Source organism: Acanthopagrus latus, chromosome 1 (assembly GCF_904848185.1).
Source record: "Acanthopagrus latus isolate v.2019 chromosome 1, fAcaLat1.1, whole genome shotgun sequence".
NCBI lineage: Eukaryota > Metazoa > Chordata > Actinopteri > Spariformes > Sparidae > Acanthopagrus > Acanthopagrus latus.
In genome coordinates, this window is record NC_051039.1 from 14008729 (window position 1) to 14026564 (window position 17836).

The 17836-nt window shown below is 39.0% G+C and overlaps 1 protein-coding gene and 1 long non-coding RNA gene across 3 annotated transcripts; both read right to left on the reverse strand.

Moving 5' to 3' along the window:
- Positions 1-5688: 5688 nt before the first annotated feature.
- On the reverse strand, positions 5689-17663 carry mettl14 (methyltransferase like 14). Of its 2 annotated transcripts, none has more exons than XM_037104821.1 (11): positions 17224-17663; positions 13551-13639; positions 12875-12962; positions 12276-12353; positions 10656-10743; positions 10483-10573; positions 10202-10343; positions 8911-9003; positions 7409-7525; positions 7068-7278; positions 5689-6218 (listed from the first exon to the last, which is right to left on the reverse strand). In XM_037104821.1, exons 1-11 carry the CDS (start codon positions 17227-17229, stop codon positions 5911-5913), a joined length of 1311 nt encoding a protein of 436 aa, XP_036960716.1. In that variant the 5' UTR covers positions 17230-17663; the 3' UTR covers positions 5689-5910. The 2 variants fall into 2 exon arrangements, with proteins under 2 accessions (XP_036960716.1, XP_036960708.1); XM_037104813.1 differs by lacking the exon at positions 17224-17663 and adding an exon at positions 14416-14654.
- Positions 15644-16909, reverse strand: LOC119023135. Its single transcript, XR_005076174.1, has 2 exons — positions 16816-16909; positions 15644-16258 (listed from the first exon to the last, which is right to left on the reverse strand). It is a non-coding gene; the product is annotated as an uncharacterized LOC119023135 (long non-coding RNA).
- Positions 17664-17836: the final 173 nt, after the last annotated feature.

Below are 17836 nucleotides of genomic sequence, written 5' to 3' on the forward strand. Positions count from 1 at the left end.
CTATGTCAAACCAGAACAATCGTCTTTGAACAGAGGAGGTAGCCTAAGTAGTTCCCTGTCACCAACCTACAATGCAGCACTTAGTTCTCTCCCCAGACAGCTTAACAACCATTCACATCTGGGCTGATCTAGCCCTAACAACCCACACGAACGCTGGTTTGAACATCGACCCACAAGTGGCCCTAAAAATCCTGAAACTCGGATCGTACACTGACCATAATGACTCTGTATGGACACTCCCACACAAAGTTTAAAAACCTGCAACTCCCCTCCAGTTCTTCAGAACTGAAGAAGCCTCTTGGATGAGAGGTGTAGTCAAGCTACCTACAATACAGCACCTACATTAACCATGACCTGGATGACTGAGGATCTTCATCAAAAACATTCCATATATATTGCATATTATTCTGGGAACATGTATATTACATTTTAGTTGCAATATTACCAGTGTGTATGTATAAAGGGAAGATATCATCACCATATCAGGAAACCAGCAGCAATCATTTGCTCCCAACTTAAAACAAAACATCTGTAGAGTCCTTTTTCACGTCTTCTCTCAGTTCACTTGATACCACTGCAAAAATATTTGTATCCTGTGACATTCTTGGAGGTTCCTCTATAAGCTTGTCAGCATCTTTGCCACAGTGTTAGTGACAAGTCCGACTAACCTTTTCAAGTATTTGTCAATAACACCAACTGACAATAGTCTCAATCTTGTATTTTAGAACTTTTTGAAAATGACAGCCATGTCTGTAGTTGGCTGTAAATAAGGTGGATTAACAGGGTGCCAAATCTATTTGCTTTCTGTAAAGGTAATGTCAAAACCTTGCCAGTCAAACATATTGAGGTGGGAAGTTGAGTTGGGACTAAACTTCAAATAGATTTGCAAAAACAATAGGGCCAAGCAGCTTCCTCAGTGCAACTAGTGTGCAACTCTCAGAGCAGCGCATTACAAGCACACTCAACACACAGCAGTACAGCAAAAAAAAAAAAAAAAAAGACAAATCGTGCATTGTGGAAATCTTATACTTCTTGTGTTTGCATTGTTCTCCCTTAAAATTAAAGCAATAACTCTAATGTACAGAGGATATGCAAGATTGTAAGAACTTTATTATAATTTTAGAGCCATCTTTCAATAAAATGAAGTGCAGTACAGCACAAAGTGGTCTTTAAAGATACTGAACATTTTTTTCCTCAACAGCAACACAAGCATCAAAAATTTAATTTAGAGCAATGCCAGTATTGAGTATTCACATTTTCTTACCAAGAGTCCAAGACAAGTTAAGTGTCCAATTCTAACTCTGAGCAAAACTGAAATAATCACGTCACTTGTCTGTTATTCAACTGATGTTGAAGCTGATAAAACCACTCAGGCACCTGGCCATCCTCAGGTAAAATCTACAAGTGAAAAGCTTAGAGAGAGACTTGTTCTAACTCATTACCGTGTCAAAAAGACGAAAAGAGCAACATGTTGGACATCCAAATACTCTCACTCAGTCCCAGTCTCAGTGCCAAAAAAAAGGCCCCACCAAAAAAAAGGGTCACACACTCTAATATTTCATTGGACTGCATTTAGATTTGATTACAGCACGCATTCAATGTGGCATTGTTTCAATAAGCTTCTGCAATGTCACAAGATTTATTTCCATCCAGTGTTGCATTCATTTTTCTCCAAAATCTTGTATTGATGATGGGAGAGTTGGACCACTGCGCAAAGCCTTCTCCAGCACACTCCAAAGATTCTCAATGGGGTTAAGACTGGACTCTGTGGTAGCCAATCTATGTGTGAAATAATGTCTAATGCTCCCTGAACCATTCTTTCACAATTTGAGTCTGATGAACCCTGGCATTGTCATCTTGGAATATGCCCGTGCCATCAGGGAAGAAAAAATCCATTGGTGGAAGAACGTGGTCATTCAATATATTCAGGTAGTCAGCTGACCTCATTCTTTGGGCACATAATGTTGCTGAATTTAGACCTGACCAACTGCAGCAACCCCAGATCATAGCACTGCCCCCACAGGCTTGTACAGTAGGCACTAGGCATGATGGGTGCATCATTTCATCTGCCTCTCTTCTTACCCAGAAAAACCCATCACTCTGGAGCAGGGTAAATCTGGACTCATCAGGTCACTTGACCTTCTTCCATTGCTCCAGAGTTCTACTGTTGTTTTTCTACGATTCGATTTCACCAAACGTTTAAGTGATCGCCTGTCACGATCAATCAGGATTTTTTTCGAACCACATTTCTTCTTCGAAGACAATGGTTCCCCACTATCCTTCAAGCTTTTAGTTATGCTTTGGACAGTTCTTAACCCAATTTTAGTAGTTTCTGCAATCAGATTTTTTCTCTACTTGATGCATGCCGAGGATTTGACCCTTCTCAAACAGATGTGGGATGTGTCTTTCGACATAGTTGTTTAAGAAATGAGAAGCTACTCATACTCATACTACTCATACTATTGCATCAGTTAGGGTTACATGAATTGTTACAAGCTGAAAGATAATTACCCATGCAATAATCATCTAATAGGAGGCTCTTACCTATTTGATTAGTTACAGTCAGGTGGCGACTGTTTTTTGGTCAGGCAGTGCAGTAAAGGCAGGACTACATACTATTACATGCTTACTGGTAGGCCTACTATTTAAAATATTCAAACATTTGGATTTTATAATGACTACTGGGTGATCCACGTCTTAAAATCATCTCATCAAACCTGGCTCTTTTCACCTAGGAGATATGCGGTGGAATTTTTTGTGACAGGTTAATCGCCTTTATTTTCATGAGGATGTGTTTTTTTGTGGAAAGAAGAAGTAGTCCAAGAGCCAGATCACAACACGTTTTTGAGATGGGAGGTGAAAAAGGTCAACACAACTTGTCAGCATTTTTGTCATTTTTGCAAACATCTGTCAAGACAAATTGTTTTCATGCTTTGTAAAATTATGACTCCACAGACAACCTGAGGAAGCATGTCGGATTATGGGCAGATGACACAATGCGGCAAAGGAATAACTGAATTAACTTCTAATAGTAATAAGTTGTGCATGTTCATTTAGAGACAGACTAATGCATTTTAAAAAATTCTTTTCACAAATGAAATGAGCAAAACAACTGTAATCTTACCTTATCCCTTATCTAATGCATACCATGTATGAATGAACAGGAATATAGGGGGATCATCAACAACTTTGTTAACTGCATATAAAAACCTGTAATACAAAGAAAATGGTGATCAGTTTCTTATGGAAGACGTGACAGATCACACCAGCAAACATCCAGGGTTTGGAAATAGAGATGGTTTGCAAAATACAAATACCTGGGTATGCACGTTAACAATAAACTGGACTGGCCTGATAACATGGATCCCTTGTACAAGACTGGCTAAAGTTGCTTCCATCCGTTGAGGAGACAGAGCTCCTTTGGGGCCAGGAGGACATTACTTTGAACATTTGATGACAATGTGGTGGCCTCAGCACTCCTTTATGAAGCGGTCTACTGGGGAGATATCAGCACGGACAGGGACAAGAAGAGACTAAACAAACTGGTTGGGAGGACCAACTCTGTCTTGGACTGTCCACTGACTCTGTAGAGGTGGTGGGTGAGAAGAGGATGTTAGCCAATCTACCATCAGTCATGGACATCACCTCTCACCCCTTGCGACAGACTGTAGAAGCCTTGGGCAGCTCTTTCAGCAGCAGACTCATAGACACACTGCTCTAGAAGGAGCACTACTGCAGATCATTCATCCCCACAGCCATCATACTGTTTAACTCAAGCACTACCTGAATCACTTTCCACTCGCTTGTTTGTTTTTGTAAATATCGTATTTTTTTTTTTCTATTTGTATTCTGTTTAACATCGTACATCTTTTTCCTGTACTTGTTGCATCTTGAGCTGGTGTAACAAGTGAATTTCCCTGCTGTGGGATAATCAGAGCTTATCTATTCCCTAACCTCTGTTGTGATCCCCACTCTTGCTGTCAACGAGTACACCTTTGTTGAACTGCTACTTGTAAAAGCCACCAGAAACTGAGGAACTTCCTTGGTAGGGTAAAGTTTGTCAGTTAAATTCTTTCACCTTACCACCTTTTGTTACTGTTTTGGCAACACACAGAGTAATGCTTGTGCAATAAAAGCTATGTGAGGATGCTAACAAGGCTCTCACCTGCTTAGTCATAGTCAAAAAAGGAACTGCATGCATCTATTGTAATCTAATTGTAATGGTTAAATACTTTGATAAACATGTCTCAGGTCAAATGTTAAATGAATTACAAGAGGTAATGAAATCCATTTCCGAGATCTCAATCTTAACGTTACAACATGCGGCCTAAGCTGTTGTCACAGATTTTCTTCATATCTTGACAAGACATTCCATTCCAGATCCTATTTGTGAGACAGTTGATTTCTGAGTCTGATTCTGGGATTGTAGGTCAGGTCGGTCACCATCCAAAACCATCACAATTTGATGAGCTGGGAGCGAGACTCAAAAATCTATTTTCTTCCAAATTTTACCTTTAAAACTGGAGGCAGCTGTATCTATCTAACCAGACAGTCAGAGCATAAAGTAGAACACTGGACCTAAAGAAAAGTAAAGTTTCAACATAAGGACATGTAAAACTTTGAATTTATCCATGATTTGCGGAAATGTATGATGCCAACTTTTATTCTGGCAATTGTGTTCCATCTTCCTGGGGTCCTGAACATAGAAATACAACTCAACTAATAATTTATTTATTTAACCTGATAAACATAATATTATCAAATAGCTCTAACTTGTTAGAGACCCAACAATCATTGCAAGGTTTTGCATGAGCCAACAATTATTTTCAGGCAGGAGAACAGGCAAAACAGGAACTGACTGAGAGATAAAACCGTGGGAACACAAAAGTAACTTGCGTGTATCTTGATGATCAAAGATAAAGTTTCAAGGTATTTAATATCTTTTCCTAACGAGGGATTAATAAAGCAAAATAAAGAAAGAGTCCTTTTGATTATTGCAACATGTTTTTCATATAAGAAATCTTCAACAAAAACTTCTTACTTAAGGAAGGCAATAAGGAAACAAAAAGTGTCACGCAGCAGCTGAACAAGACTAAGAGTCTGCAGCCAGGTTATGTCCATCATGTGCTAACATACTCCAAATGACAATTTCTTTTTTGTTTTTATATGTCATTAATCAGCAGGTACATTTACCACATTGACCAACACTGGGGCCAAGGCATTGCCATTAGTTTTGCTGGTATCTTTTTTTGTTAAACTAAAATATAAGGTAAACAGAGTGTTTCCTCCTGATGTCTCTGTGAACAAAGGGCATAACCATAGTTATTACCATTCACCCAGAGAAGGGCATGTATATCTGTACTTAATTTCATGGTAATCAGTGCAACAGTTGTGGAACCAATCTCGCTATGGTTCCAGGCAAAAGGTCATAGGACACAATGTCAGCAAACTCTACAAATTTCATTTGAATATTTTAGCTAGATTAAGAAGGATTACTTTAAAGGAATATGCACGCTGAAATAACTTATTAGATGAAGATGAGTGAAAACTTAAACTTGCTGTTCTTGTATCTCGTTTGCCTTTTCAATCACATTTACTATCGAAGTGTTTATTTTAATATCGACATTACTTCTATAACTGCAGAGAAATTTGAGAACATGACATAATTAACAAATCAATACACAAAAACAAAATGGGTAAATAATGTTTATTCAAACATTACCCATTCAATCTTAAAAAAATATAAAGAAAACAAAATTCCAAGACTCAAGGACTGATCACAATCGCCACCTTCTCATTTTTCACATACTAACCATACAATAATCCAACTACATTACAGAGAAACTTGTGTTTGCATACAGGGCAGATTGGATTCCATAGCATCAGTCTGGTTGCTATGAGGTCTTTGCTCTAGCGAGGTTGAAAACCCCGATGTGGACCTCCTCTACCCCTGAAGCCTCCCCTGTCCCCGCGGAAATTTGGTCGGTTTCTTTCACGGCCTCTGTCTCCTCCTCTTCCTGCATTCGGCCCACCACGGCCCCCTCTGGGGGCTCCGCCACCACGGTCCGACTTCAGCTTAACAGGGGGCGACTTGGGCCGCAGTCTCTCTATTTCGTCGGTGCAGCCAGATAGGTGGTTATTTGGCAAAGCAAAATGTGAGGCATAGGTCTCTGGGTTAAAGTTACTATTTGTCAAAGTAGGGCCCACTGTCAGCCAGCCTACAAAGAGAAGAAAACAAAAAAGCTATAAGATCGAGTAGAGCCACAGAGGAAGTAAAGATACTAAGAAACTAAAAGCAAACATAAAACCCTGATCCTACAAAAGATGGGACACTCTATAATAAAAATAAAAGAGCCCAGCATTTGTGGTTGTGGAACTGGTGAAAATATATGCTTAAAATCAAAGAAAAATAATCAGGAAGATTGTTATCAGCAAACACATACTCAGTACAGGCTTAAATACAGGCTCTGTTGATTCATATGCATGCCTACATTTTACTTTTGGATGAAAAAGTGAAACTGAGTTCAGGGCACACATCATCTTGGCCATCTGACAAAAAACATCTAATTTCCCACCAAATATGACAACAAGCCTAAGCCTCTGAAAGAAGGATTATATGACTAACAATAATGATAAAGCTGCCGGCGTCAGATTATTACATTTGATGTTGTGAAACTGCGTGTTTACAGCCTGTGCTCAGCAGTCTTGACAAAATTTAATCCAAATGTATCTAAATGCAGTATGTGTTAGAGGGTTGTGGCAAAGGTGGCAAAACCAGCAACTTCACACTATAAAATTCAAAGCAGGTAGGGCAGTTTAAGTTAAATTCTCAAATGTGTAATTTGTAAGAAACTGCCAGACTTCAAAGGTAGTGCCAAAAATAAAAAGGGGCAGCATAACCGCTAACCTTTGCTTATTATTTACTTTAGCTAGCTTTGGCTGTAGCGACTAGCTCACCTTAGTTCATCATAACAATGTAAGGATTCAACATCTGTGTTTCAGCTTAGTTGAACTGGCATTGTGAAACACTTATCACTTAAACTTTCCAAAAAAGAACTCCTTCTCACCTGGTCTGATGGTTGAGTCTCGTCCAAACAGGTGCAACCTCCTGCGGCCCAAACAGAAATGCTCAATGATGTGGAAGATCTCCACAGGCTTCTCCACATTACCCATCTCGGGCTCCTCAGTGATGATCAAATCGATGTCCACATTGGCATGGATGAAGTCACCGTCAGTGCTCCTCCGCACTGTTCCTTTAATTCCCATTAGGCAGTGTTCCTGTGGGGTAATGCAAGGTAGACAACACAACACATAATTTAAAATGGTTTAACTTGAAGAATATAATGTACAGATGGCTCTAATGAAGTTTATGTCTACATACTTTTAGGCCTGTGTGTGTATACTGTACCTTGGTCCTCTGGAAGACTGCTTTTGGGTCCAGTGCCTTTGTCTTGCCTGGATTATTCTTGTTGGTTTTGATCCAACAGATATCCTCACACCGTCTGAAGCCCCACTTTCTCAAACACTGAAATGGGTATCATTACTATTATTATGGACCATGTACCACGTGGGCTAAACAAGTATTTTATTTAGGGCTGTTAATAAGGATTATGTAATGTAATTATTTTATATTACAGGATGAATGCATTAATAAGGCACTAACACAGCGCATTTAACAAATAATAAATAACTTAATGACAAAACAGTGTTTCTGCGAAACCAAATTTCAGAACAGCATCGCACATGCTACGATTTTTTTTTCCCACTTCAACTTACAAAAAGCTTCTGAGAAGTTGACACAAAATCGCGTTTTGGCTTTGGCTTCTTGTTCTTTGATCACAGTGTGTATATGCAATTGTAGCTTTGCGCTTATCATTGTCTTTCAATTATCAGTCCACACCTAGCTTTTTGGTGCTTCTGATAATGTTGGCCTCTGATAGCCAACAGTCAAAATTCTTCTTTAGTTTTAAAAAATAGGAAAGCTCAAATGTAAAAGTTGACATTAGTTTGCATCAAAACAAGTTTGAAGATTTGGTTTCTGAATGTTGGACAGACAGCTCTTATGTGAATCATAAAGTTCACAGTGCATTACAAACATTACAACTCTGATATAGGCCACAAAAAACATTAGCCAGACTGAGACTGTTATTGACCCTGACCCTTATTGGCAAGCTCAAGGAGGATGCATGTCACACCAGCAGCAGGTGAAGTGGATATAATAAAGATACCTGATACTGTTTGACAGCTTAGCACACATGAATCCATGGTTCTTTTGTGGAGAAGTTTGAATTCATGCCCTTCAAAACAGTTGCCTAACAGGAAATCAAAAGTGCGATGGAGGATTTAGCCACGCCCCCAGTGTCACATCCATCAGACATTGACTGAAGCCACAGTGGAATTAATGTGTTCTTTGTATTCACATATTTTTGGCTTTGAGCACCACTTTATCTGCTGACACCATCGGTCACAATGGGATCAGCATGGAAACATAACACACATTTCTCTGTGTAGCGTTAAGTTTCACTTTCACCTCAGTAGTTTCGGTCTTGTTCCCAACTTTGAAACACAGTAATGAGAGTAATGGCTTTACTGGTATTTTTAATCTGTCGATGAGGACAAACATTCAGTAGCACTTGTAATATTCGCTTGGTCCAGCATGCTAATAGCATAAAACATAGCAACCTATTATTTTAGCAAACTGATCAGTGTGGGTTCCAAACATTTAACATACACTGACCATGGAGTGATACATCCACTGGACATTATAAAGAAGCTGACTCAACTGGGAAAACAGAATTTGTGAGCCATAAAAATAACGTGCTTGGTTTAAGCTGCAAAACCTAATGAGATAGCAATATTAGATTTTGCTTGTAATTAAATGTTTGCTATTAACAAAATGAGGGCTGTTACCATTCTGCCCAAGTCCAGGCCTTCACCAGAGCCACACCAGAGGAAGACAAAGGAACGTGGAGCTGATATCTCCTCAATTTCTAGTTTCATGATCTAAAATTGCAGAGAACAGAGAAGGAAAGGAGTGAGTAAGGCATGAAGTTTTTCTTAACTTTGATTCTTACAACACTGAATTGTAAATGTTTCACTTAAACCTGGTATTTTCTACACTAGCTTTAAGACTTGTGGTAAAACTTCTATGTAGGAAAAGCCACATCTTAATTTATAATCCTTTTGAATCTTTTCAATCTGCTTCATCTACTGAAACTGCACTTTCTTAAGTGGTAAAAGTCATCTGACTCACTATTGACTCAAATACTTTGGTGCTATCTCTACTGGATGTCAATGGTGCATTTGATAGTAGATTAGACCCAGTGCAAAGCCAATTTGGGATCTTGAGCCTGGCTCTCGCTTGTCTTAAGTCCTACGTAGTAATAATAATAATAATAATAATAATAATGTATTACTACATCAGTATTTACAGGTATGCGGTATAGAATACTCAGAGGCTCTGTTCTTGGCCCTTTTCTCTTCTCGCTATACATTTTACCTCTTGTCAAAGTTTTAGAGTTATTGACAAAAATTTGACTATTATGCTGACAATACTCAGTTATATGTGCCCTTAAAGGTCATTCTCAAATTACAAATTTTGAGGTCTTTGTTTTACATTTGATCCTAACCTCTCTTTTCATCAGCACATTTAAAAAAAGAACAAAATCCCATTTTTCCAACTACTTTCCTGTCCATGGGTAATGCTGAGCTCTTACTTCATGCCCTTGTTTCATCCAAATGTGGTTAATGCTTTGTTGTCTGGTCTACTGTGTGCTAGCTCTCTTTTATGGGGCATTTTTTACTTGCCAGAATCGAGAATCTAAGGACAGAGGGTGTCCTACACTGTAGAATTGTAAAGCCTCCAGAGGCCCTGTGATTTGTGATTTTGGGCCTTATAAATAAACTGACTTGACTTGAATAACAGTCATTATTACAGTTGAGTCCTCCCCCTACTAATACAAAGGCGGCAATTTCAGCCAGTGAGAGCACATCTGACAAGGATAATCTCCTTTCCTGTGATACATGTGTAACAGGGTAAACTCCAGACCTGATTCACTGTACACTGTCTACAATTCATATTTGAAAATGGTTGTGGTTTGGCATATCCATGCCTATATCAAATACTTTTGTCTTTCAAGTGTGACCTCCCATGTATTTTTATTTGCATACCAGCACCAATCTGATCAACATGCATACATACATCATCCCAGGTCCAGAAACGTTCAGTGTGGCTGATGCCTGATTCTCTGTAGTATTCCTCCAACGGAGGCTCAAGCAGAATTACATCAAACTTTGTCTTCAAATCCTGCAGGTCAAAGTGCTCTGGGTCAGCCTGAAGATACCTAAACAGACAGACACACAAGCCTCAAGTTTTTCCTCACTGAGTATAATTCTTCTTAACAATCAGGTTAATATTTACTCTGACGGTCACATCATCATTTACATACATGGGACATACATACAGCGGGCATTTTAACATACATGGGAGGGGTGTTGGTGGTGGAGATTAGTTCATCTTTCAGTCTTATCAGCTCTCGAAGTTTAGGGTATTCTTCAAATCGGTCAGCCAAGCCTGAGTCACAGAGGACAGTGAGGTCATAACAATACGCAGGTATACACATGTACTTGAAACATACACATGAGCACACACTCACCAACATCTCTAATAAAGTTTTGTGGCCTGTGGCCTGTATCGACAAAGTGCTGACAGTAGTCATTGTGAGGGTTCAAACTCTGAGTGCCCTGAAAAAGAAGGAATGAAATAAGATAAATGGATGACCAGGAAAAAGCATGATTAGAAAAATAAGTCTGCATAAGTAGAGACATCATAAAGAACATTTGAATGGCTGGATATGGCAAATTTTGCAATATCATTCTAAATAAAGAGAGCACATCAACAAGGGGAACCTTTCTGCTTGAAGAAATATCTACAACACTCATTTTTTTATTTTAAATGTAGCACTATGCCATTTTTTGTAAAGAAATTCTGGCTAAAAAATTTTATAATTGCAATACTAACAAGGTAAGGACTTTCATTACTTATTTCCATAACTGAATAATCAAACCTTCCTTAAAGGAGAATAAGGTCCCCAGAATACTGGCTAGAAAGGTGGCAGGGTCCAGCAAATGCAAACAAAGTAAAACAGTGTGAATGTGTGTTTAGGTATATTTTGAATTACATAGCACACCTTTAATTGTGTGAATGAACCCTAACTGAAATAAAGCATTGTGTACTCACAAAAATCTTAGACCCACTGTGTAAGAAGGAGGACAACAGCAGATCATTCATCCCCACAACCATCAGACTGTTTTTTTGTAAATATCGTATTTTTCTATGTATCTTTTATTTAACTTTAAGAGTATTTGTCTGATTCCTTTTCCAGTACTTGTTGCGATAAGTGAATTTCCCTGTAGTGGGTTAAATAATTCTTGTCTTATCTAATCTTGTTTTGGACAATGACGTCAAACACTTACAGTAACTGTCAGCCACTCAAACTGGTTCTCATCTGTTATCACAAGCTACCCAACCCATTTATGTGAGTCATGTAATTGTGTTCCTGACATTACATTAGCTTTGCACAAGCCAAGCTAGTGGGCATTGATCAAACCAGCCAAATAGCTGGTCCTACCAGCTTTGGATCACGGGTTTACAAATAGACTTGTACATCTCGTGTAACTGATGCCCTGTTTGAGACAAGAATGGCTGATTATTATTTTTTGCGCAACTGATAACCACACATTCAAATCTTTATCTAGACTGCTGACTCTTTTCACTTTTCAGACTTTTGGCAGATTAATAAGCAAAACCATTCCATCAGTGAGTTGGAATTAAAACAAGATTTTTTTCAGCGAAAGTAATCGCTGTGAGATATTGAATGCACATCTGACATAATTTTTCTTTGACATGGCTTTCGTAACAATTTATTATATTCATTGCATTATAAATACATTAAAAATGCTTTGAGTGTACTGACTTAACAGGCTTTATGAATCAATATGAGCTAACAACACTTTGACTAACATTAGGTTAAGGACCTAATGGACAGCTTGAGTTTACCAAAAACTAGCAGTTAGCATTAAATGTCAAGATATAAAAGAGGCTAGCAAAGCAACATAGTACATGACACTATCACCTCAGAAATATCATATAGGTCTTTCCACATGCCAGTTGGGGCAATTAGCAAGTCTGACACCCAAAAGTGATTGTTGGCACAAGGTCGCAGTGCTTCCGTCTATAGTGGTGTGTATAAGATAGACAAAGTTAGTCTTCCAACCTTAAGGAATGTACTGGAGTCCTTGTACACCTCCTCGTATGGGTTGCTTTCATCCAGCTGCTGCACCTCCACCTCATCCTAACGTGCCCACACACACACACACACACACACACACACACACACACACACACACACACACACACACAATGAGATCCATATTTTTGTCAGTGAAGAGAACCTTTACCTGCTTGACAAATGTGTGGCTGGTGAATGCATATAACTGAAAATAATTTGACCTGTAAGCAATCTATGAATAAAATCATGAGAAAGTTATTCCCTAAACAGACAAGTCTGAATAATGAATAGAATGAAGTACAAAAAGCATATTTATACTGCTTGTTTTCCCCTTAAATCTGCTCCACAGCTCCCATAAATATATTTTGATCGATATATGATTACTACATTGACTTACTTAAATGGTATAACATGGCAGTATCTTGTCCTATCTTTACAACGGTTGCGTAGAGTCATGAGTCTGGTATCCTGACTTTTACAGTTACATCTACAAAGGCCAAAATTGGTAGGACAGGCCGACCACCATGGAGGCTTCTATGACCCCTATGGATTCATGATGCTCACCAACACATCATAATGCTTACCTTCTGTTCTTCCACATCTTCCTCCGTGTCCTCTCCCTCTGCCTGTGCCTTCCTTTTGGAAGGTGCAACCAAGCTATCAAGTGATGACCTGAAAAACACAAACAACCAAAGATACATTCCCAGATTCACTCTCACCAAAGCACAGGATCAACATTTTGGCACCGACAACAACAAGAGAAAACTAGCAAGATGTTAAAATGATAAAAAATATATTTTCTTTTTTATTATGTTTTGTTTCATTTATTTACCTGTCTTTTATTGACCTGATATGTCTCTATGTTATGATAGACAAATGTTTACAAAAATATGTTGAGGGCGAGTTGAGCGGAGCTGCTGATTTTAGAAAAGGATGTTGAATATTCACAGAAATACAGGAACCAAATGGTAAAACTCAAGAAGGAATGGCAGCTGTTCTGGGTCGTTGCTTGGCTCTCCAAGCCGTGTCGTGCTCCCCATGCCATTGAGTATGTGTATTTGTGCAGACATTCAGTATATCAATTTGCTTTCAGTGGCATCTTGCCTTCCTGTGCAAATCACATCCCCCTAAGCCCTGCTTATGGATCTGGAGTGGATAAGGAGTGGTACCAAGCACATTGAAACGCAGAGTCACAGATAATGAGTCTATTTTCAGCTGATATTACTGTACCTACGCCTCCTACACCAAATCTCACATCACCTGCATGTTTCTCTTGTCTCCTCGATCTCCTTCAGTTCATCTTTGCTGTTGAGGACAGCTCCGATACTGTCGGCACTTTCAGCTCCCAACTGTGGCGAGACAAGAATGACAAAAGTAAGTATTCAGCCGCATGTCTTCTAATTCTGATCTCCTTTATTATATAATGCATACTTTGCACATAAATGAACTTAAAAGCTGCACTGTGTGGTTTTGGGGACCAGGCAAATCAAATTTAAAAAAGTGCTACTCCCTTTTGTGACTGAATAAACAATTGGACCTTGAATCACAACACAAATTCGAATCATTTTACTTTGTTTATACGTTGCAGACCCCGGCACATTTCTAGCTTCACATGGTATGCTGGGGACCTTGTGTTTCTCTGAGAAAAACTAGTTTATTCAGTTATGAAGAAGATAAAAGTGTCTGAGTATGTATTATCACCTCAATAATATTGTAAATATCAAAATTCTGAGCTCTTCTCCAAAACTAAATAGTGCCCCTTTAATCCAAGTGTGGCCTACATGTATTCTTAATAATCTACACCACTTTAAAGTTACATTTTACTGACTCCTTTCGACATGTATTGCTCATAACTTATTCAAAACCTCGTTTGTTACAGCTACACTCACACTGCGTCAACGTGTTGTACCCATTTTCATTTACAGTCAAGTTATTTTCGTCTGGACTCCACTCTAGGAAGACCAATGTTAATGTATGGAAACCATGGATTCCTTTGGTGCATCTCACGGTTGAATATTATTTACCATACAGATTTAACATCAAGCTACAGACATGGTTAGCTGGCTGGTCGTGCTGTAAGGTTAGCTACTTGCTAACAACAACAACAACACCACTGTTAACTTGCCTGTTGAGCTAAGAGCTGCCGCCTGAGTTTTTGTCTCTCACGGATTTCTTGTAGACGACTATTCATTTCCTCGCTAGTAATGTTTCCTGAATAACTATTATATGCTACTGTTTGTTCTTACATTCAAACCGCAAATTAGCGTTGTATACGTGTGCTAACATCCGGCTACTGTTTAATAGCCGCTCCCCCCCCAAAAAATTACAATGGATGCACTCGAAATGTACACCGGAGCGTTCGGGTAAGTATACGGTTTTCGTGTAAGTTGAGTTAGCCGCTAAATTAAAATGATTAAAACATCGTTCAACCACGGTTTAGTGGCTGCTGTGTCTCACTCGTGTATGCTGAGGTGGTTGTGGGATACACGACCGACGGAGTGGCTTATCGAGTGCAGACACCGCCCACCGGGGCTGGTTTCGGCGTGCGTGGGTGTATATTAAAAGTCAACACTTTTGTGAGCGAATGGACGCTGTTTGATGACGTTGACAAATAGCAGCTTCAGGTTATCCAATCAGGAACTGCTACATTGAGGACGCCGGAGGCGCTATGTAAACCACCTTTGTCTCATTTCTCAGACATAGTGCTCACAGAGAACATCTTTAACGTGACAATGTTTAGCAGGTAGGTTAACCACATTCCCCAATGTGTAAGCGGCTGTCATTCGTTTTGCAGGTGTTTTTTGTCCTGGTGGTGGCACCAACTAAAATGTCATGGCAGTTAAACCAAGTTATGGGTACCTTTTCCATTTGAAAATAATGGGGTCGATAAAGTCAGTAAAGTTATGTACAAAATGCAATTTGAACATTACCTGGACTTCTAATCACTAAGCACATATCACTTCTATGTATACCTCGTCTAGCTTCAGGAGGCAATTTTTGCCTTTGTAGATGTAACTGTAAAGCAAAGTCATGATACCAGACTCATGATCCTACACAACCGGTATTTAAATAAATAAGACTCAATGTGTGCTGTTAGTGAGAGGGTAACATCAGCCTGAAATGGCAGTAATATTTAAAAGGACACTTGCTACTCTTGTTTCTGCAATAAGTTGCTTCTTCAAACACATCTGCTTTCTAAACATTTACTGCAATATTGGAATTACTCCCATAACGATATAGATATTCAAGGACAACGTGATAAACAAATCAATACATAAACACATGAACAGTGTAAAGAATGTTTATTCAGACAACGTATATAAAATCCTAAGTACAGCTTGAAAAAATTAAAAAAAAAAACAGTGTTTGCATACATTTTAATGGACAAAATGTAAAAAGTCTTCAGTGACCAGAAACATGCATCTTCTTTTGTAGTTTGTCTCCATGGTATGATCCACAGTGTAAAACAAAAGCAAATGCTCCAGCTTTGAGTCCCGGCCTGAGGCCCTTTGCTGCGCGTCACCCCGCCCCTCTCTGACATGTTTACCGTCATCTCTGACATTAAAGCCACAAAACCACATAAAACACCCATGGCAATTAAGGTGCAATTTTAAGATCTCATGCATCTCATTGTTCCTTTAATTCCTTTTAGGCAGTGTTCCATGCCATGGAATGTGTTGCACATGTCTCAGTACACAATTAAGGTGTCAATAATCACAAAGGATTGTTCTGCCAGGAAACCTTGAGAACTGGCAATCCTGCAGATGCCACTTGACACGACAAGTGTCTGCAACAGGGTTTAGCACGCTGGTGGCTGTCACTGAAATACTGGGACAGTGTGTGTGTGTGTGTGCGTGCGCGCGCTGTACCTTGGTTCACTGGACAACAGCTTTTGGGTCCAGTGCCTTGATCTTGCCTAGATTATTCTTGTTATCCTCATGACATCTAAAGCTCCACTTCCTTAAACACTGAAATGGGTTGAATAACTTGTATTTGGACTGTGTACTGTATGGGCTAAACAAGTAGCAAGTTCAGGGCTGTTGATACAAACTTGTTTCAATAGGTCAAGTGAATTTTATTTATAAAGTTCTGAGTAATCTGCACCAAACATCATGCTTTGGCTTTCATTGTAGGAAAACAATGTTCCTGGTATTGTTGTCTAAATCTGCTTTCTCAAAGTTTGGCCACAATTAGCTTTTTGGTGCTTTTAATAATGGCACTAGCAAAATGATCAAATCTATTTGACTTTTTACGAAATTCATTTGGTAGCCTGCAGTCACAAATCTTTCCTGCTTTTTTAAAAAATGGAAAAGCTCAAATCTAAAAGTTGACATCAATTTGCCTCCATACAAAATTAAATACTAGATTGAATGACCCTTCCACAGACAGTGGTAAAAACCGTGTCCTGATTTTTCAAAAGTACAATATAAAGTCAAATGCAATAAACTCTAACACAGACAGAGAATATGAGATACATTTTTAGACTTTTGCCTGTTTATGAAGTCTGAATGAGGGTTCATCCTACCATTTTTGCACAACTCCAGGCCTTCACCAGAGCCACACTAGAGGAAGACAAAGGAACGAGAAGCTGATAGCTACCTAATTTCAAGTTTCGTGATCTACAATAGGAGATAACAGAGAAGGGACACACATGACCTAAACAGAGGTAACACTTTTAAAGACCCTTGATGCCAGTTTGAAGGTTATTTTTCTCTGGGTATAGTCACACTGACAATCATGTAAATACTCAAACAGTCACACCATAATTTGACATATATGGGAGGTGTGTTGATTGTGGAGATGCCTTCATCCTTCAGTCTCATCACCTCTCAAGTTTAAGGTACTCTTTAAATCGATTAGCCGAGCCTGAACCACAGAAGGTCATAACAACACAGCGAGTATACTTACAAGAAACACACAAACACACACTCACCACCATCTATAATGTAGTTTTGTGACTTGTGCGCTGGCTGTATCGGGAAAGAGCTATCAGTAGTGACTGTGGGGGTGTTTGCTCTGAAAACGAACGGAAAGACAGATTGGACAGATTGAAAAGGGATAATTACCACCATTTCTCTAAACAAAGACAACATACAGCAGGCCTGTAGATGTCTACTCAAGCATTTTAAATACATATTTGGAAAATACACTGCACGTTCTCAGCAAATACACTTTTGTACTAACTCTGTAACTATTCAGAATCAGATTTATTGGTTCTGATTGAATTTATCTTGGTGAATAGGGTACATACATTGAGACAATAAAGCATAAACAGTGACTATTATATATACAATATACAACGTAAACAAACATAGACAAAGTTGCTAAGTTATCTTTAATATGCACTATAAATCATAATTTACATACGTATTAGTGGGCAACTAGAGGGCGACCAATGTTAATGTAGGCACACCGTAAGCTAGCTGATTAGCTTCTTGCTAAAAACAACGAACTCAGCGTCCACTTGCCTGTTGCCGCCGCGGGTGTCTTGCACCGGAGTGTCCATTTCCTGCCATGCAATGTTACCTATTAACCATTAAATACCC

Coding starts and splice junctions, on each gene's coding strand:
- mettl14 (XM_037104813.1), bottom strand. CDS start 14,481: ATGAATAGTCGTCTACAAGAAATCCGTGAGAGACAAAAACTCAGGCGG. Junction 10,344..10,482: donor ACCACCAACACCCCTCCCAT/GTATGTTAAAAT, acceptor CTGTCTGTTTAG/GTATCTTCAGGCTGACCCAG. Junction 6,219..7,067: donor AGACTCAACCATCAGACCAG/GTGAGAAGGAGT, acceptor TTCTCTTTGTAG/GCTGGCTGACAGTGGGCCCT.